Genomic DNA, 21144 nt, shown 5'->3' on the forward strand with positions numbered 1-21144 from the left:
TTATTTTATTTTTTGAGATGGAGTTTCACTCTTGTTGCCCAGGCTGGAGTGTAATGACATGATCTCAGCTCACTGCAACCTCCACCTCCTGGGTTTAAGCAATTCTGCCTCAGCCTCCCAAGCAGCTGGGATTACAGGCATGCGCCACCACACCCAGCTAATTTTGTATTTTTAGTAGTCAGGGTTTCACCATGTTGGTCAGGCTACTCTCAAACTCTTGACCTCAGGGGACCTGCCCACCTTGGCCTCCCAAAGTGCTGGGATTACAGGCATGAGCCACTGTGTCCAGCTGGTATTGAGCTTATTTTTTAGCCTAAACAAGGCCTACTGCAACTAAGCAGGTACTCCCTTGCCCGTCTCATGTTCATTCTTACAGCCACCAGCACAAACCCCTAATTCCACCTAGAAGAAAAAGTAAGACAGCTTTTTAGGTCAGATTCACTTTTATAAGGTATTTAAGACTGAAATGCTTAGGCTGGTTGTGGTAGCTAGCCCATGCTTGTAATTCCAGAATTCTGGGAGGCCGAAGTAGTTGAAGCACTTGAGGCCAAGAGTTTGAGACCAGTCTGGCCAACATAGTGAAACGCCATCTCTACTTAAAAAAAAAAAAAACCCACAGCTGGGTATGGTGGCACAGGCCTGCAATCCCAGTTTAGGAGGCTGAGGCAGAATTGCTTGAACCTGGGAGATAGAGGTTGCAGTGAACCGAGATTGCACCATTGCATTCTAGCCTGGGCAACAAGAGTGAAACTATGTCTCAACAACGAGATGCTTTTATTTAAGAACCAACCTCTTACTCCAGAATATCACTGTCTTTATTATACCACCTCAGATTTATTTTGTGGTATAGTAATCAAAGAGGACCTGAGACATACTTAATTCTAATAATATTTTTTGGTCTAAAACCTAGATTCGGTGGATCTGGGAATCCATCTTTCTCCAGTGATTTTCCCAAGGAACAGGCAAACACAAAATTGCCCCTACCAGAAACCCCTCCTAATTAGGGTCTCAAAAATGTCCTTAGGGAAAAGCAAAATTGCTCTGGTGTTTCTGTCACCCGTACCCCCTATCCACCTCAGTACCTTTAGGAAGCTCTGGATGACATCTTACACAGTGGCACTGAGAGGGCTTTCCAACAAGGCTGTAGCTTTTATTTCTAGTCAGCTCAGGTGAGACCTGCTATCATTTAAGAGGTTTTAAATGTTTTTTATTTTTAGGAACCCTGTCTGTTCTGTGCGGAAAACAAACAGGGTTTGGCCCAGCCACCAATAACGCACATTCAGAGGAAAAGGTACTTGAGCCAGACCAGGCTGAGGACCTTACTCTTCTTGGCAGGGAAATCAGTGTCATAGGACACTTAAGACTTTTATTTTATTTATATATATATACACATACATACACACACACACACACATATATTTTGAGATGGAGTCTGGAGTATAGTGGCATGGTCTCAGTTCACTGTAACCTCTGTCTCCAGGGTTCAAGCGATTCCCCTGCCTCAGCCTCCCAAGGAGCTGGGATTACAGGTGCCTGCCACAACACCTGGCTAATTTTTGTATTTTTAGTAGAGATAGGGTTTTACCATGTTGGCCAGGCTGGACTTACCCTGACTTAAGGTGATCTACCCACCTTGGCCTCCCAAAATGGTGGGGTCACAAGCATGAACCATCACATGCACGGCCTCCTTATATGTATTAATATCTCATAACATCATGTTGTATATCTTAAACATACACTACGTTTACTTTAAAAACAGGAAAACATTTTGGATGATCACTGAGCACTTTGGGTAGGATCTGGGTTAGAAGTCCTAACTAGTGAAATGAGGTAAAGGGAAAAGAGTCCCATAATCTCCATTTGGCCTCTGGCTTCAGGGACATTGACAATGCTAGTTTTCAATCTTTGACTTTTTTTAAGACAGGGTCTTGCTTTGTCATCCATGCTGCCGTGCCATGGTGTGATCAGGGCTCACTACAACCACCACCTCCCAGGCTGAAATGACCTTCCCACCTTAGCCACCAGAGTAGCTGGGTACTATAGGCATGTGCCACCATGCCCAAATAACTTTGATTTTTAAATTTTTTTGTACAGACAGGGTTTCACCATGTTGCACAGGCTGGCCTCAAGTGATCCACCCACTTTGGCTTCCCAAAGTGTTGGGATTACAGATGTGAGCCAGCACGCCCAGCCCAGTCCCTGATTCTTCTTACTCTTTAAAGAGAGAGGCTGGGCGTGGTGGCTTACACCTGTGATCCCAGAACTTTGGGAAGTCATAGTAGGCGAATTACCTTAGGTCAGGAGTTTGAGATCAGCCTGGTCAGAACAATGAGAAATGTCTCTACTAAAAATACAAAAAGTAGTCGGGCGTGATGGTACACACCTGTAATCCTAGCTATTCAGGAGGCTAACGCAGGAGAATTGCTGTTCCAGTGAGTTGTGCCACTGCATTCCACACTGGGCAACAGAGGGAAACTCCATCTCAAGACAAAAAGAAAAAAAGAGACCAGAACTGCTTTGTTTTGTTTTGTTTTTGACATGGAGTCTTGCTCTGTCGCCAGGCTGGAGTCCAGTGGCATCATCTCAGCTCACAGCAATCTCCACTTCCCGGGTTAAGGCGACTCCCCTGCCTCAGCCTCCTGAGTAGCTGGGACTACACGCGTGCACCCCCATGCCTGGCTAATTTTTTGTATTTTAGTAGAGACAGGGTTTCACCATATTGGCCAGGATCGTCTCAATCTCCTGACCTCATAATCTATCCGCCTCGGCTTTCCAAAGTGCAGGGATTATAGGCATGGACCATTGTGCCCGGCTAGAACTGCTTTTAAAACAAAGCATTGTAGGGCTGGGCATGGTGGCTCACACCTGTAATTCTAGCATGTTGGGAAGCCTGAGGCAGGCAGATCACTTGAGATCAGGAGTTTGAAACCAGTCTGGCCAACATGGTGAAACCCTGTCTCTACCAAAAATACAAAAATTAGCAGGGCATGGTGGTGGGTGCCTGTAATTCCAGCTACTCCAGAGGTTAAGGCAGGAGAATTCCATGAATCCAGCAGGTGGAGGCTGCAGTAAGCCAAGATCACGCCATTGCACTCCCTGGGTGACAAGAGCAAAGCTCCGTCTCAAAAAACAACAAAAAACCCCAGAAACAATGCAACATTAATTTGAGTCAAGTCTTTCTATGTCCCTACAGGCAGTGGGACCAACGGGCAGCAGCAGAGATTTCAACTGCCTCTTCTCTCAATACTAGCTGAGAGTCCCTTTGAAATTAGAAGAGCTAGTTAAAATTCCACATAGAAGTCTGAAGGAGAGGAAAAGAAGTATCCCCAAACCCTGAAGTAAAATAATCCAGGCAAGTACCAGATCTGCGCAACCACAGACTTACGGGATAGAAACAAAGGCCACAGCCAGGTGCGGTGGCTCACACCTGTAATCCCAGCACTTTGGGAGGTCAAGGCAGGGGGATCACCTGAGGTCAGGAGCTTAAGACCAGCCTGGCCAACATGATGAAACCCTGTCTCTACTAAAAAAAAAAAAAAATAACAAAAATTAGCCGGGCCTAGTGGCAGCCGCCTGTAATCCCAGCTACTCAGGAGGCTCAGACAGGACAATCACTGGAACCTGGGAGGTGGAGGGTGCATGAGTTGAGATCGCACCATTGCACTCCAACCTGGGCAACAAGAGCAAAACTTTGCCTCAACAAAAAACAAAAACAAAGGCCACAAGGCAAGCCATGGTATATCTTTCTTTTATTTTCCATTAGGTTAAAGAACAAGCCAAATCATCTGCAAACGGGACTTCCCTTTCTGGTTTCAAATCTTAAAGGAATAGAAACTAATCACTCCTACGCAGTGCCAAAAAGATTATGGAGACCCAATCTGCTATAAACGGCACATTCACTACTATTAACTACTTTATTAGAAGGCTCACAATCTGTTTACTTACCTTCTGAAATGCTTTTTTTATAACATGGTCTCACTCTGTCACCCAGGCTGGAGTACGGTGGTATAGTCTCAGCTCACTGCAACCTCTACCTTCTAGGCTTAAGTGATTCTCCCACCTCAGGCTCTCAAGTAGCTAGGGCTACAGGCGTGAGACACCATACCTGGCCTGAAATGCTTAAAACTCCAGAATTATCTTGAGTTAGTCTTAGCAATAAAGACCAAGCAGGTAGAAGGTGAAGGGCTAACGGCCCACTACGCTTGGCACAAGACTCCATAACCAAAACCTTACACAAGATCATTCAGACATACAACTTAAAAACCTGCTTGAGGGGAAAGTTTTACTGATAGAAAAAAAGAATCTGTGCAGAGACCCATTCCCTTTGCTACATAGCTCAGGCATTTTATTTTACTATTAATTCAGAAGTGACAGAAGGGTCGAGTCTCTCCAGCTTTAGTTATCTTAGAAACATAAGATTGTCCAGTAGACAGCTTATAAATACCCAAGTCATTCCCAAGGCACCATGTCAAAGATACTCCGTACCCCTCCTCCAAAACAAAAGAAAATACAGAGATTAATACACTCCAGAGGAATACACGGTTTAGATTAGTTTGTGACTACTTAGCTGTCTCCTGTTTACACCATCAGAAAAGCTGATACAATAGCTGTTTTCCCAGAAGCCTTTTCCTGGTAGTCAAAACAGGAAGAGGCTTGTGGAGAACACCAGGGAGCAGTGCAGTGCACTCCCATTAGGCTACAGCACTTAAGGTTTTTAACAGAAAAAAACCCGAATGATTCAGTCTTTGGCATCTCCCACTCCATCTGCATTGATGGCAAACATAGCTTCAGCTTCAGGAAGACAGGGAGAGTCGTAGATTTTGCAGATTCTGGTTTCCCCTCTTCCTTTCCTCAGATACAATCTGACTCAAAGACACAGACCAAAGCATCAAGTTATTATAATTAAAGAATTACATTCCTATAAAAGAGCTGAAAATTTTTTAGACATATATTTGTCCTAGAAGAACACTGGGGATGTTTCTGTACTATTTTCCTTAATGCATTTCCAACCTGGCAGAATCCATTTTTGCCCTGGCCCCTCTTAAGTGGACTGTCCATACTGAAACAAACATTAAAAAAAGAAAAAATTTTTTTAAAGACAGTATCCCGTTCTTTGGCCCAGGCTGGAGTGCAGTGGGATGTGATCATAGCTCAATGCAGCCTTGAATTCCTGCGCTCAACTGATCCTCCCGCCTCACTCTCCTGGGTAGTTAAGACTACAGGCACACACCACCACACCTGCTAGTTTATTTTGTAGAGCTATTGGCCTCACTATGTTGCCCTCACTAGTCTGGAATTTCTGGCCTCAAGCTATCCTCTCACCTTGGCCTCCCAAAGTGTTGGGATTACCACTGTGAGCTACTGTGCCCAGCCCATTTTTTTAATAACCAGGGAGAGGCATATCAATTATTCAAATTCATTCTTACACATTTGTGGGTTTTTAATTCTTATATGAGCAAACATCTATACCAACCAAAGCATGTCCATTAGATTAGCAAGAGTTCCCAAGTGTCTATACAACAGAAGCTTTAACAGGGCTTAAATGAAAATGTTTTATCTTCATGTCTCCTTCACAGTTAACATGACATTCTGAAAAGAAGAATCAGTCCCTCACCTTACCTGGTTGTTGATGCATGGGCGATGATGTTTCCTCCAATAGGTTTTTTGGGATCGGCCGCAAACATGGCTGCTCCATCCACCTGGGCTACCACCTGATTAGTGATTACCACTGCTACACCAAACTGATGGAGAAAGGATAAATGTCAATTTTGTGGCTACAGACATTCCAAGAGCCTTAATGCTGCCACCACTTAACCCCACAAGGCAACAAATGACTAATGTTTCTCTTCCTCCTTTTCTTTCTTTCTCTTTTTTTAAAGACAGGGTTTCACCATGTTGGTCAGGCTGGTCTTGAACTCCTGACCTCAGGTGATCCGCCTGTCTTAGCCTCCAAAGTGCTTGGATTACAGGCGTGAGCCACCACGCCTGGCCGGTCCTCTTCCTCCTTTTTTTTTTTTTTTTTTTTTTTTGAGATGGAGTTTCGCTCTTGTTACCCAGGCTGGAGTGCAATGGCGTGATCACGGCTCACCGCAACCTCTGCCTCCTGGGTTCAGGCAATTCTCCTGCCTCAGCCTCCTGAGTAGCTGGGATTACAGGCACGCACCACCGTGCCCAGCTAATTTTTTGTATTTTTAGTAGAGACGGGGTTTCACCATGTTGACCAGGATGGTCTCGATCTCTTGACCTCGTGATCCACCCGCCTCGGCCTCCCAAAGTGCTGGGATTACAGGCTTGAGCCACCGCGCCCCCTCCTTTTCTAATAGAGCTTGATCATCTCAGGCACTGATGTCTTGGCCTCCTAGCAAGGCTCCTGGAATTCACAGCCACTGAAAGTAGGCATTCTCCGTCCCTATCCCAAAACTTACCTCATCAGCAAGTCGCAGAAGCATCCGCAGAAACCTGGCCAAGTGCATCTGCCTGGCTGAAAGCTCACCTCGACCCGAGTAGTCTGTTCTGTAAAGGGCGGTGGCACTGTCTACAATAAGCAGTGCATACCTACAGGAAACAAGGATTCTCTGAAGCCTCTTTCTGGCCTGTGTCAGGCAGATTCTCTCCCCTTCCTTACCACCCTAAAATGATATTCATAATTTTTCTTGTATATAGATGTTTTATTAAAATATTTGCACAGCACTAACAATTGAGACACCGTTTAACAAGATTTCCACAAAATTCAGGTAGATTATGGTTTCATTTTTAATAGTGGCTTGACCTAAACTACAAAGCAAGAGTGTAAAAACAGGAATTAAACTTAAACCTCCTCATTTATAATTAAAGCTACTATCTATCTGGCCAAATAGCCATTACAAGATCCAGGTAAGGACTCTAAGAACATATTTGGTGTCTTATACTGACCACATACCTAGATTCTACCATCATGGCTGATGCTTGATAAAGGAGCTGGGTCTGGTGGTCTGTGTTGAATGCTCGAGCATATGCTACATTATCCAGGACATCACTGCCAGACAGACCATACCTATAGGAGAGGAGAAAACACTTACAGTCTGCACACAGAACTCAGGCAGATGAACAATTCATCTCTGACACTTAAATTACCTGAACAGGGAGGGAAGAAGTGGTACTGACAGTAGTTTCAGGGTTAAAGAATGTAATTCCCTTTCTGTTAAGTTCAGGCAAACTAAAAGCAGAAAGATGATAGCATCCAATTACTCTGGAGCTCTATCTGGCAAGTCTTCAGGATAAATCAAATCTGTTCTTTGAGGGCCAGGTGCCTTGGCTCATGCCTATAATCCAAGCACTTTGGGAGGCCGAGGCAGGTGGATCACCTGAGGTCAGGAGTTTGAGACCAGCCTGGACAACATAGCAAAACTCAGTCTCTACTAAAATTATAAAAATTAGCTGGACGTGGTGGCGGTATGCACCTGTAATCTCAGCTACTCAGGAAGCTAAGGCAGGAAAATCATTGAACCCAGGAGGCGGTGGTTGCGGTGAGCCGAGATCACCCCATTGCACTCCAGACTGGACAAGAGAGCAAGACTCCGTCTCAAAAAATAAAAATAAAAACATAAGGACAGATCCAAGATGGCCGATTAGGAGCAGCTCAAGATTGCAGCTCTCAGCAAAAGCATGGAGGGTGAGTGGATGCTGCATTTCCAGACAAATTTTTATTGCCCACAAACCAGGAGATTCCCAGGCGGAGGAGCCCCACGGGTCACCAGCATGGCTGTTTTGGCTGGCGCAGCTGTTCTCCGTACAAAATACACAGGTCCAGGCACTGTTTTAGCTGGCGATTGGAGCTCGGGGAAGACAGAGTCGCCCATTCAACTGATAGAAAAGGGGACTGAAACAGGGAGCCAGGCCAGGAGATTCCTGGGCAAAAAAGTGCCATGAATCTCAGCCGCCGCAGTGGGTCACTGTGCGGGAAATCACGCAGATCCCAGCACCTTTTCAACAGGCGACTGGAACACCTGGGAGACAAAAAAAAAGCCCTGAGGCAGGGAGCCAGGTGATCAGGCTCAGCTGGTTCCACCCACACAAAAAAAACAGCAATCTGATACACTCTGGATTGAGTTTCACAGTAAGCACAGCTGAACCCAGGACGGTCCAGCTCTGTGGGGGAGGGGCGTCCACCATTACTGAGGCACGCCACTACGGAGGTAGTCTGCCATTATTGAGGCAGCCCGCCATTACAGAGAGAGTCCACTATTACAGAGGTGGGCCGCCATTGCCAAGGCAGTTCTAACTACACCCGTATAAACAGGACTGCAGGGAAGTTCACACGGCAGCTGGGCGGAGCCCACAGTAGCTCAGCAAAGCCTCTGCAGGCAGATGGTGACTAGGCTGCCTCCTCGCTGGGCAGGGCAGCCCTGAAAAAAGCCAGCAACACAACAGAAACTCATAAATAAAGCCCTAAATCCCTGGGACAGAGCACCTGGGGGAAAAAAGGGGGGGTTTATGAGTTCAGCTGCAGCAGACTTAAACATACCTGCCCAGCAACTCTGAATGAACAACAGAGCTCACAACTCAGCAGTTGAGTTCCTATAAAGGACAGACTGTCTCCTCAAGCAGCTCCCTGGCCCCCGTATATCTAAGGAGTCACCTCATAAAGGAGAGCTCAGACTGACATCAGGCAGGTACCCTTCAGGGACAAAGATAACAGAAGAAACTGGCAGCAACCCTCACTGTTCTGCAGCCGCTGCAGGTGATCCCCAGGCAAGCAGGATCTGGAGTGAACCTCGGCAGTCCTACAGCAGAGGGGCCTGACTGGTAGAAGGAAAACTAAGAAACAGAAAGAAATAACTTCATCATCAACGAACTGGACATCCACTCAGAGACCCAATCTGAAAGTCAAGAACTACAAAGACGACAGGTGGATAAATCCACAAAGATGGGAAGAAACCCGCACAAAAAGGATGAAAACACCTGAAATCAGAACACCTCTCCTCCTACAGGGGATCACAACTCCTCACCAGCAAGGGAACAAGGCTGGATGGAGAATGAGTGTAATGAATTGACAGAATCAGGCTTCAGAAGCTGGATAATAAGAAACTTCTCTGAGCTAAAAGAACCTGTTCTAACCCAATGCAAAGAAACTAAGAATTGAAGAAAGATTTGAGGAAATGCTAACGAAAATAGACAACTTAGAGAGGAATATAAGTGAATTAATGGAGCTGAAAAACACAACACGAGAACTTTGCAAAGCATACACAAGTTTCAACAGCCGAACTGACCAAGCAGAAGAAAGGATATCAGAGGTTGAAGATCAACTCAATGAAATAAAATGAGAAGGCAAGATTAGAGAAAAAGGGGTAAAACGGAATGAACAAAGTCTCCAAGAAATATGGGACTATGTGAAAAGACCTAGACTACATTTGATAGGTGTACCTAAATGTGACGGAGAGAATCAATCCAACCTGAAAAATACTCTTCAGGATATTATCCAGGAAAACTTCCCCAACCTAGCAAGGCAGGCCAATATTCAAGTCCAGGAAATACAGAGAACACCACAAAGATATGATCATCAGATTCACCAGGGTTGAAATGAAGGAGAAAAGGTTAAGGGCAGCCAGAGAGAAAGGTCAGGTTACCAACAAAGGGAAGCCCATCAGACTCACAGCAGATCTCTCAGCAGAAACCCTACAAGCCAGAAGAGAGTAGGGGCCAATATTCAACATCCTTAAGGAAAAGAATTTTCAACCCAGAATTTCATATCCGGCCAAATTAAGCTTCATAAGTGAAGGAAAAATAAAATCCTTTACAAACAAGCAAGTACTCAGACATTTCATCACCACCAGGCCTGCTTTACAAGAGCTCCTGAGAGAGGCACTAAACATAGAAAGGAACACCCAGTATCAGCCACTCCAAAAACATACCAAATGGTAAAGAACACCAACACAATGAAGAAACTGCATGAACTAACAGGCAAAACAGCCAGCTAGCATCAAAATGGCAGGATCAAATTCACACATAATGATATTAACCCTAAATGTAAATGGGCTAAATGCCCCAATCAAAAGACACAGACTGGCAAATTGGATAAAAAGCCAAAACCCATCAGTGTGCTGTATCCAGGAAACCCATCTCACATGCAAGGATACATAAAGGCTCAAAATAAAGGGATGGAGGAAGATTTACCAAGAAAATGAAGAGCAAAAAAGAAAGCAGGAGTTGCAATTCTCATCTCAGATAAAATAGACTTTTTAAACCAACAAAGATCAAGAGAGACAAAGAAGGACATTAATTACATAAGGTTAAAAGCATCAATGCAACAAGAAGAGCTAATGATCCTAAATATATATGCACCCAATACAGGAGCACCCAGATACATAAAGCAAGTTCTTAATGACTTACAAAGAGACTCAGACTCCCACACAATAATAGTGGGAGACTTTAACACCCCATTGTCAATATTAGACAGATCAATGAGACACAAAATTAACAAGGATATCCAGGACTTGAACTCAGACACGGACGAAGCAAACCTAATAGACATTTACAGAACTCTCCACCCCAAATCCACAGAATATACATTCTTCTCAGCACCACATCACACCTACTCTAAAACTGACCACATAATTGGAAGTAAATCACTCCTCAGCAAATGGAAAAGAATGGAAATTATAACAAACAGTCTCTCAGACCACAGTGCAATCAAGTTAGAACTCAAAATTCAGAAACTAACTCAGAACCACACAGCTTCATGGAAACTGAACAACTGGCTCTTGAATGTTGACTGGATAAACAATGAAATGAAGGCAGAAATAAAGATGTTCTTCGAAACCAATGAGAACGAAGACACAACATACCAGAATCTCTGGGACACATTTAAAGCAGTGTCTAGAGGAAAATATATAGCAATAAATGCCCTCAGGAGAAGCAAGGAAAGATCTAAAATCGACACCCTATCCTCAAAATTGAAAGAGCTAGAGGAGCAAGACCAAAAAAAAAACCTCAAAACCTAGCAGAAGACAAGAAATAACTAAGATCAGAGCAGAACTAAAGGAGACAGAGACACAAAAAACCCTTCAAAAAAAATCAATAAATCCAGGAGCTGGTTTTTCGAAAAGATCAACAAAATAGACCACTAGCCAGATTAATAAAAAAGAAGAGAGAATAATCAAATAGATGCAATAAAAAAATGATGAAGGGGATATCACCACAGATTCCTCAGAAATACAAACCATCATCAGAGATTATTACAAACATCTCTATGCACATAAACTAGTAAACGTGGAAGAAATGGATAAATTCCTGGACAATTGCCTCCTCCCAAGCCTAAACCAGGAAGAAGCTGAAACCCTGAATAGACCAATAACAACGTCTGAAGTTGAGGCAGCAATTAAGAGCCTACCACCCAAAAAAAGCCCAGGTCCAGATGGGTTCACAGCCGAATTCTACCAGACATAGAGGAGCTGGTACCATTCCTTCTAAAACTATTCCAAACAATCCAAAAAGATGGAATCCTTCCCAAATCATTTTATGAGACCAACATCATCCTGATACCAAAACCCGGCAGAGACTCAACAAGAAAAGAAAACTTCAGGCCAATATCCATGATGAACATAGATGCAAAAATCTTCAGCAAAATACAGGCAAACCAATTGCAACAACACATCAAAAAGCTTATCCACCATGATCAAGTAGGCTTTATCCCGGAGATGCAAGGCTGGTTCAACATATGCAAGTCTATAAACGTAATTCACCACATAAATAGCACCAAAGACAAAAACCACATGATCATCTCAATTGATGCAGAGAAGGCCTTTGACAAAATTCAATAGCCCTATATGCTAAAAACACTCAATAAACTAGATATTGATGGAACGTATCACAAAATAATAAAAGCTATTTACAACAAACCAACAGCCGATATCATACTGAATGGGCAAAAACTGGAAGCATTCCCTTTGAAATCTGACACTAGACAAGGATGCCCTCTCTCACCACTCCTATTCAATATACTATTGGAAGTTCTAGCCAGAGCAATTAGGCAAGAAAAAGAAATAAAGGGTATTCAAATAGGAAAGGAGGAAGTCAAATTGTCTCTATTTGCAGATAACATGATTGTATATCTAGAAGACCCCATCGTCTCAGCCCAAAATCTCCTGAAACTGATAAGCAACTTCAGCAAAGTCTCCGGATACAAAATCAATGTGCAAAAATCACCAATAACAGACTTAAACAGCCACATCAAGAATGAAATGCCATTCACAATTGCTACAAAGAGAATAAAATACCTGAGAATACAACTAACAAAGGATGTAAAGGACCTCTTCAAGGAGAACTACAAACGACTGCTCAATGAAATAAGAGAGGACACAAACAGATGGAGAAACATTCCATGTTCATGGTTAGGAAGAATCAATATCGTGAAACTGCCCAAAGTAATTTACGGATTCAATGCTATCCCCATCGAGCTACCAATGACCTTCTTCACAGAACTGGAAAAAACTACCTTAAACTTCATATGGAACCAAAAGAGAGCCTGCATAGCCAAATCAATTCTAAGCAAAAAACAACAACAACAACAAAGCAGGAGGCTACCAGACTTCAAACTATACTACAGGGCTATAGTAATCAGTACAGAGCATAGTACTGGTACTAAAACAGAGATATAGACCAATGGAACAGAACAGAGGCCTCGGAGGCAATGCCACACATCTACAACCATCCCATCTTTGACAAACCTGACGAAAACAAGCAATGGGAAAAGGAGTCCCTGTTTAATAAATGTTGTTGGGAAAACTGGCTAGCCATGTGCAGAAAGCAGAAACTGGACCCCTTCCTGACACCTTACACTAAAATTAACTCCAGATGGATTAAAGACTTAAACATAAGACCTGGTACCATAAAAACCCTAGAAGAAAACCTAGGTAAAACCATTCAGGACATAGGCGTAGGCAAGGACTTCATGACCAAAACACCAAAAGCATTGGCAACAAAAGCCAAAATAGACAAATGAGACCTAATCAAACTCCACAACTTCTGCACAGCAAAAGAAACAGTCATTAGAGTGAATCACAACCAACAGAATGGGAAAAAATTTTTACAGTCTACACATCTGACAAAGGGCTGATATCCAGAATCTAAAAAGAACTAAAACAGATTTACAAGAAAAATATCAAGCCCATTCAAAAGTGGGCAAAGGACATGAACAGACACTTTACAAAAGAAGACATACACGAGGCCAACAAACATATGAAAAAATGCTCATCATCACTGGTCATTAGAGAAATGCAAATCAAAACTACATTGAGATACCACCTCACGCCAGTTAGAAAGGCGATCCTTAAAAAATCTGGAGACAACAGATGCTGGAGGGGATGTGGAGAAATAGGAACATTTTTACACTGTTGGTGGGAGTGTAAATTAGTTTAACCATTGTGGAGACAGTGTGGTGATTCCTGAAGGATCTAGAAATAGAAATTCCATTTGACCCAGCAATCCCATTACTGGGTATATATCCAAAGGATTATAGATCGTTCTACTATAAGGACACATGCACACGAATGTTCATTGCAGCACTGTTTACAATAGGAAAGACCTGGAACCAACCCAAATGCCCATCAATGATAGACTGGACAGGGAAAATGTGGCACATATACACCATGGAATACCATGCAGCCATAAAAAATAATGAGTTCGCTGGGCATGGTGGCTCACGCCTGTAATCCCAGAACTTTGGGAGGGTGAGGTAGGTGAATCACCTGAGGTCAGGAGTTCAAGACCAGTCTGGCCATCGTGGTGAAATTCCATCTTTAAAAAAAAAAAAAAAAAAAAAAAGAGTTCGTGTCCTTTGTAGGGACATGGATGAACCTAGAAACCATCATTCTCAGCAAACTGACACAAGAACAGAAAATAAAACACTGCGTGTTCTCACTCATAGGAGGGTGTTGAACAATGAGAACACATGGACACAGGGAGGGGAGCATCACAGTCTGGGGTTTGTAGGGGGGAAGTAGGGGAGTGACAGCGGGGGCAGAGAGGAGAGATAGCATGGGGAGAAATGCCAGATATAGGTGATGGGGAGGAAGGCAGCACATCACACTGCCATGTGTGGACTTATGCAACAATCTTGCATGTTCTTCACATGTACCCCAAAACCTAAAATGCAATTAAAAAAAAAATTTTTTTTGAAAAATAAATAAATAATGACATTAGGCTAAAAAAAAATAAATAAAAATAAAAATATGAAACAGGGTTAGGGAGACAGCTGCCTTCCCACAGGCTTAGAGCAGCATTTGACGTCATCATGCGTGTGGCACCCCTGATGCCGGGGCTGGTGACTGGAGGAAACCCCGTGTCTGCGGAGCAGCTGTAGCCTGTGAGCAGTGAGATCCAGGGACAGAGTCTCAGCCTTGCCGCTGCTGCTGGTGCCGCTGCCCAGAGACTGTTGAGCCCCTGTCCGTCCACCACCATCACCCACTCTGGATACAGAACATTCAGTTATGGATAAAAATGAGCTGGTTCAGAAGGCCAAACTGGCCAAGCAGGCTGAGCAGTATGATGACATGGCAGCCTGCATGAAGTCTGTAACTGAGCAAAGAGCTGAATTATCCAATGAGAAGAGGAATCTTCTCTCAGTTGCTTATAAAAATGTTATAGGAGCCCATAGGTCATCTTGGAGGGTCGTCTCAAGTATTGAACAAAAGATGGAAGGTGCTGAGAAAAAAACAGCAGATGGCTCAGAGAATACAGAGAGAAAATTGAGACGGAGCTAAGAGATATCTGCAATGATGTACTGTCTCTCTTGGAAAAGTTCTTGATCCCCAATGCTTCACAAGCAGAGAGCAAAGTCTTCTATTTGAAAATGAAAGGAGATTACTACCATTATTTGGCTGAGGTTGCCGCTGGTGATGACCAGAAAGGGATTGTGGATCAGTCACAACAAGCATACCAAGAAGCTTTTGAAATCAGCAAAAAGGAAATGCAACCAACACATCCTATCAGACTGGGTCTGGCCCGTAACTTCTCTGTGTTCTATTATGAGATTCTGAACTCCCCAGAGAAAGCCTGCTCTCTTGCAAAGACAGCTTTTGATGAAGCCATTGCTGAACTTGATACCTTAAGTGAAGAGTCATACAAAGACAGCACGATAATAATGCAATTACTGAGAGACAACTTAACACTGTGGACATCGGAGAAGCTGAAGCAGGAGGAGGAGGGGAAAATTAACTGGCCTTGCAACTTTTGTCTGCCTCATTCTAAAATTTACACAGTAAATTTTAGACCATTTGTCATCCATGCTGTCCCACAAATAGTTTTTGTTTACGATTTATGACAGGTTTATGTTACTTCTATTTGAATTTCTGTATTTCCCATGTGGTTTTTATGTTTAATATTAGGGGAGTAGAGCCAGTTAACATTTAGGGAATTAATCTGTTCTCATCTTGAGGTGGCAAATATGGGGATGTGGAATTTTTATACAAGTTATAAATGTTTGGCATAGTACTTTTGGTACATTGTGGCTTCACAACGGCCAGTGTTAAAACTGCTTCCACGTCTAAGCAAAGAAAACTGCATATATATTGGTTTGTCCTGGTGGGGGATAAAAGGGATCATTGGTTCCAGTAACAGGTGTACTAACTGTGGGTACTTTAAGGTTTGAGCACTTACAAGGCTATGGTAGAAACAAATATCCCATGGATACCATATGTTAAACCATGTTTATCTGTGGAATACTCAATCTCAATATTCACACCTTTGACTACAGCTGCAGAAGTGTTCCTTTAGACAAAGTTGTGAACCATTTTACTCTAGATAAGGGCAGAAACGGTTCACATTCCATTATTTGTAAAGTTACCTGCTGTTAGCTTTCATTATTTTTGCTACACTCATTTTATTTGTATTTAAATGTTTTAGGCAACCTAAGAACAAATGTACAAGTAAAGATGCAGTAAAAATGAATTGCTTGGTATTCATTACTTTGTGTATATCAAGCACAGTAGTAAAACAAAAACCCATATGTTTAACTTTTTTTTAGGTTTTTTGCTTTTGTGATTTTTTTTTTTTTGATACTTGCCTAACATGCATGTGCTGTAAAAACAGTTAACAGGGAAATAACTTGAGATGATGGCTAGTTTTGTTTAATGTCTTATGAAATTTTCATGAACAATCCAAGCATAATTGTTAAGAAATGTGTATTAAATTCATGTAAGTGGAATAAAAGTTTTATGAATGGACTTTTCAACTACTTTCTCTACAGATTTTCATGTAAATTAGTCTTTTGGTTCTGAAACTTCTTTAAAGGAAATTGTACATTTTTGGAAATTTATTCCTTATTCCCTTTTGGCAGCTAATGGGCTTTTACCAAGTTTAAACACAAAGTTTATCATAACAACAACAAAAATGCTACTACTATAACTACTGTTTCCAACTGTGTCCCATGATCCCCTCTCTTCCTCCCCACCCTGAAAAAAATGAGTTCCTATTTTTTTCTGGGAGAGGGGGAGATTGATTGGAGAAAAAAAAAAAAGTAATATGTTCCATTTAAGATTTTGGTATATGGCATTTTCTAACTTAGGAAGCCACAATGTTCTTGGCCTATCATGATACTGGGTAGCATTAGCTCTAAGTTTTGTGCTTCCAAATCACTTTTCGGTTTTTAGGAATTTCTTGATAATCTTATAGCCTGCCTTCGACTTTGGTCCTTTATTCTTTCTATTTGTCACAAGATTACCTTCCTTTTTTAGCCTTCTGTCTTGACACCAACCATTCCTACTTGGTGGCCGTGTACTTGGAAAAAGGCCGCATGATCTTTCTGGCTCCACTCAATGTCTGAGATACCCTGCTTCCTTTGCTTGCATCCCACAAACTATTTCCCTTCATCCTATTTACTGCAGCAAATCTCTCCTTAGTTGATGAGATTGTGTTTATCTCCCTTTAAAACCCTACCTATCCTGAATGTCATTGTCTGCCTTTAAAATCCTTCATTTTTCTCTTCCTCTATTCTCTAAATAATGATGGGGCTAAGTTACACCCAAAGCTCACTTTAAAAAATATTTCCTCAGTACTTTGGAGAAAACACCAAACAAAAATGCCATTTTAAAAGAGGTGTTTTGGCCGGGCGCGGTGGCTCAAGCCTGTAATCCCACCACTTTGGGAGGCCAAGGCAGGTGGATCACAAGGTCAAGAGATCGAGATCATCCTGGTCAACATGGTGAAACCCCGTCTCTACCAAAAATACAAAAAATTAGCTGGGCATGGTAGCGTGTGCCTGTAATCCCAGCTACTCAGGAGGCTGAGGCAGGAGAATTGCCTGAACCCAGAAGGTGGAGGTTGCTGTGAGCCGAGATCGCGCTATTGCACTCCAGCCTGTGTAACAAGAGCGAAACTCCGTCTCCAAAAAAAAAAAAAAAAAAAAAAGAGGTGTATTTTTTCTTTTAGAATGTAAGCTCCTCAAGAGCAGGGACAATGTCTTCTGTATGTTCTATTGTGCCTAGTTCACTGTAAATGCTCAATAAATATTGATGATAGGGAAAAAAATTGAAATAAAATAAAATAAAAATATAAAGATAAAAATGTGGCTAAGCACAGTAGCTCATGCCTATAATTCCAGCACTTTGGGAGGCCGAGGCAGGTGAATCACGAGGTCGGGAAATCAAAACCAGCCTGGCCAACATGGTGAAACCCCGGTCTCTACTCAAAATACAAAAAATTAGCTGGACATGGTGTTACCTGGCTGTAATTCCAGCTACTCAAGAAGCTGAGGCAGGAGAATCGCTTAACCTGAGAGATGGAGGTTGCAGTGAGCCGAGATGGCGCCACTGCACTCCAACCTGGGCAATGGAGTGAGACTCCATCTTAAAAAAAAAAAAAAAAGTTCAAAAGAGAATTTTTTTTAGACGGGAGTCTCGCTCTGTCACCCAGGCTGGAGTACAGTGGCTCAATCTGGGTTCACTGCAACCCTCTGCCTCCCAAGTTCAAGCGATTCTTCTGCCTCGGCCTCCCGAGTAGCTGGGAGTACAGGCCTGTAACACCACACCCAGCTAATTTTTTTAGAGACAGGGTTTCACCATGTTGGCCAGGATGGTCTCAATGTCTTGACCTCATGATCCACTCACCTCAGCCTCCCAAAGTGCTGGGATTACAGGCCTGAGCCACTGTGTCCGGCCCCCAAAAGAGAATGTTTAAATAAAACCCAGTGTTCTATAATTATGCTCTAGGTTCATGATTCTATCATAAGGATAAACAGATGGCATGAGGTTAGAGTTACACCTTACAGTCCTGACCAAATGAAACAAGAATGAAGAGATAATACATTTCTCTGTTTAGATCATGAATGTATGGTAAAAAACAAGATATAACAGGCCTAAGTACTTTACTATACAAGTCTTCTAGTTCTGCCTCAAGAAACACTGATATGGCCCAATGTGGTAGATCACATCTATAATCCGAGCACCTGCGGAGGCTGAGATGGGCGGATGACTTGAGGTCAAAAATTTGAGACCAGCCTGACCAACATGGTGAAACACCATCTCTACAAAAAATACAAAATGTAGCTGAGTGTGATGGCACGCACCTGTAATCCCTGCTTCCCAGCTACTCGGGAGGCTAAGGCAGGAGAATTGCTTCAACCTGGGAGCCAAGATTACCCCACTGCACTCCAGCCTGGGTGACAGAGCAAGATTCTGTCTCAAAAAAAAAAAAAGAAAAGAAAAGAAAAGAAAAAGAAAAAGAAAAAAGAAAAACAATACATGGATATAATCTATCAGAAACAGTGAACAGGCTAGGCATGGTGGCTCACACTTGTATTCCAAGCACTTCTGAGGGGCTGAGGCAGGAGAATTGCTTGTGCTCAGGAGATCAAGACCAGCCTGGGCAACATGAAAAAACCCTGTCTCTATAAAATTTTTAAAAATTAAAAAAGGAAGGGAGAAGATTATCTATTTACTATAAAAACAGAGAAGGTTTACCACAAAAAAGAGTTATCCTAGCTTTTCTCTCAGCAGCACTCGCAAAAGAAAGACTACAGAACCTCTGTGCTTAGGCTCCAGAAGCAGGACATGGAATTCCCACAGCTTGGAAAAGGTTGGCTGGAAATAGCATCCTCTTTCATAGTGTCTCTTGTACTTCCCTAAAGATAAGAATAACCTGGAACACCTGATAGAAAACAAATTCCTGGGCTGGGATATATAACTAGAGTGAAACTGCTGCATAATATGGTAAATTTATATTTAACTTTTTAAGAAACTGCCTATTTTCCAAAGAGACCATCATTGTATACTGTCATCAGCAGTATGTGAGGTTTCCAGTTTCTCTACATCCTCCCAACATTTATCATCTTTTTTATTACAGCCTTCATAGTGGGTGTGAAGTGGTAATTCACTGTGGTTTCAATTTACATTTTCCTAATGACTAACGATGTTGAGCATCTTTTTATATGCTTACCAGCCATTTGTATATCCCCTTTGGAGAGATGTCTATTCAAATCCTTTCCCCGTTTAAAAAACTGGGTTATCTTTTCATTGTTGGGTTATAATAGTTCTTTATATATTCTGGATCCTAGACTCTTATCAGATACATGATTTGCAAATATTTTCTCACATTCTTTGGGCTATCTTTTCATTTCTTCAGTGTCCTTTGAAGCACAAAAGTTTTTAACTTTGATGAAATGAAAACTCACTCTATCATCAATTTATTCTTTCATGGACTGTGCGTTTGGTGTTGTAGCTAATAAAACTTTGCCTACCCAAGGTCACTGAGATTTTCTCCCATGTTCTCTCTGAAAAATTATACTTTATTAGGCACTTAATTAGGACCATCACCTTTTTCTATTCTTTTTGTGAGATGGAGTCTTGCTTTGTCTCAGGCTGAAGTACAGTGGCATGTTCTCAGCTCACTGCAACCTCTGCCTCCCGGGTTCAAGCAATTCTCCTGCCTCACCCTCCCGAGTAGCTGGGACTACAGGCGCCCACCACCATGCCCGGCTAATTTTTTTGTATTGTTTTAGTAGAGATGGGGTTTCACTGTGTTAGCCAGGAGGGTCTTGATCTCCTGACCTCATGATCTACCCATCTTGGCCTCCCAAGTTCTGGGATTACAGGCGTGAGCCACCATGCCTGACCTTGACTATCACCCTTCTAAAAACAGTATAGTAAAACATATAACATTAAATTGAGCATTTTAACTATTTTAAAGTATACAGTTCAGGCGCATTAAGGACATTCATGCTGCTGTGCAACCATCACCACTACTCATCTCCAGAGCTTTTTCATCATTGGAACCAAACTGAAACTGTACCGTTAAACAGTAACTCCCCATTCTCCCTACCCTGAGAAAACCACCATTCTACTTTCTGTTTGATTTTGAAATACCACATATTAGTGGAATCATAAAATTTTTGCCCCCTCCCTGTTTTTTTTTTTTTAACCTGTGCCAGAGTTTTGCTCTTGTTGCCCAGGCTGGAGTGCAATCACAGGATCTCGGTGCATTCCAACCTCCACCTCTCAGGTTCAAATGATTCTCCTGCCTCAGCCTCTGGAGTAGCTGGGATTACAGGTATATACCACCATGCCCGGCTAATATTTTGTATTTTTAGTAGTTAAAAGGTTTCACCATGTGGCCAGGCTGGTCTCAAACTCCTGACCTCTAGTGATCCACCTGCCTCGGCCTCCCAAAGTGCTGGGATTACAGGTGTGAGCCACCACGCCTGGCCTCTGCTTTCAATTCTTTTGAATATATAGCCGGAAACAGTTGCTGGATCACATGATCACTCTGTGTTTAATTTTTTGAGGAATGACCACACCTGTTATCTACTTTAATTTTTATGTATGGTGTATAGTAAAGTTCTAAATTCATTGTTTTGCATTCGGAAATTCAGCTACATCAGCACGATTTATTGAAAAGACCATTCTTTCCCTCATTAAATTACCTTGTCAGCCAGGCTTGGTGGCTTACATCTGTAATCCTAACACTTTGGGAGGCTGAGGTGGGATGATCACCTGAGGCCAGGAGTTCAAGACCAGCCTGGGCAACACAGTGAGACCACCTGTATTTGTAAAAAATTTTAAATTAAAAAAAAAAAATTGCCTTGTTACCTTTGTCAAAAATCAAATGACCATACAGGTTTCATTTCTGAACTCTCCATGTTTATCCTTATGCCATCACCATATTGTCTTGGTTACT

General features: G+C 42.4%; 1 protein-coding gene and 1 pseudogene across 8 annotated transcripts in view; one reads left to right on the plus strand and one right to left on the minus strand.

The window, feature by feature from the left end:
* Positions 1–4318: 4318 nt before the first annotated feature.
* Positions 4319–21144, minus strand: part of RAD51 (RAD51 recombinase) — a 43958-nt gene continuing 27132 nt past the window's right edge. For 6 of the 8 annotated variants that reach the window (XM_078334347.1, XM_035259811.3, XM_035259810.3 and 3 more), the window contains exons 7-10: positions 6920–7033; positions 6426–6555; positions 5620–5741; positions 4319–4862 (exon numbers count right to left, since the gene is read on the minus strand). In XM_078334347.1, the coding sequence (XP_078190473.1) occupies positions 4739–4862; positions 5620–5741; positions 6426–6555; positions 6920–7033 (490 nt within the window). In that variant the 3' untranslated portion in view covers positions 4319–4738. Of the gene's footprint in view, positions 4867–5614; positions 5742–6425; positions 6556–6919; positions 7034–21144 lie in introns of all 8 variants that reach the window. The other 2 variants (XM_078334350.1, XM_078334351.1) reach the window with 2 other exon arrangements.
* On the plus strand, positions 14318–15411 carry LOC144577351 (14-3-3 protein zeta/delta pseudogene; annotated as a pseudogene).

The sequence above is a fragment of the Callithrix jacchus genome, chromosome 8 (assembly GCF_049354715.1).
Source record: "Callithrix jacchus isolate 240 chromosome 8, calJac240_pri, whole genome shotgun sequence".
Classification (NCBI taxonomy): Eukaryota; Metazoa; Chordata; class Mammalia; order Primates; family Cebidae; genus Callithrix; species Callithrix jacchus.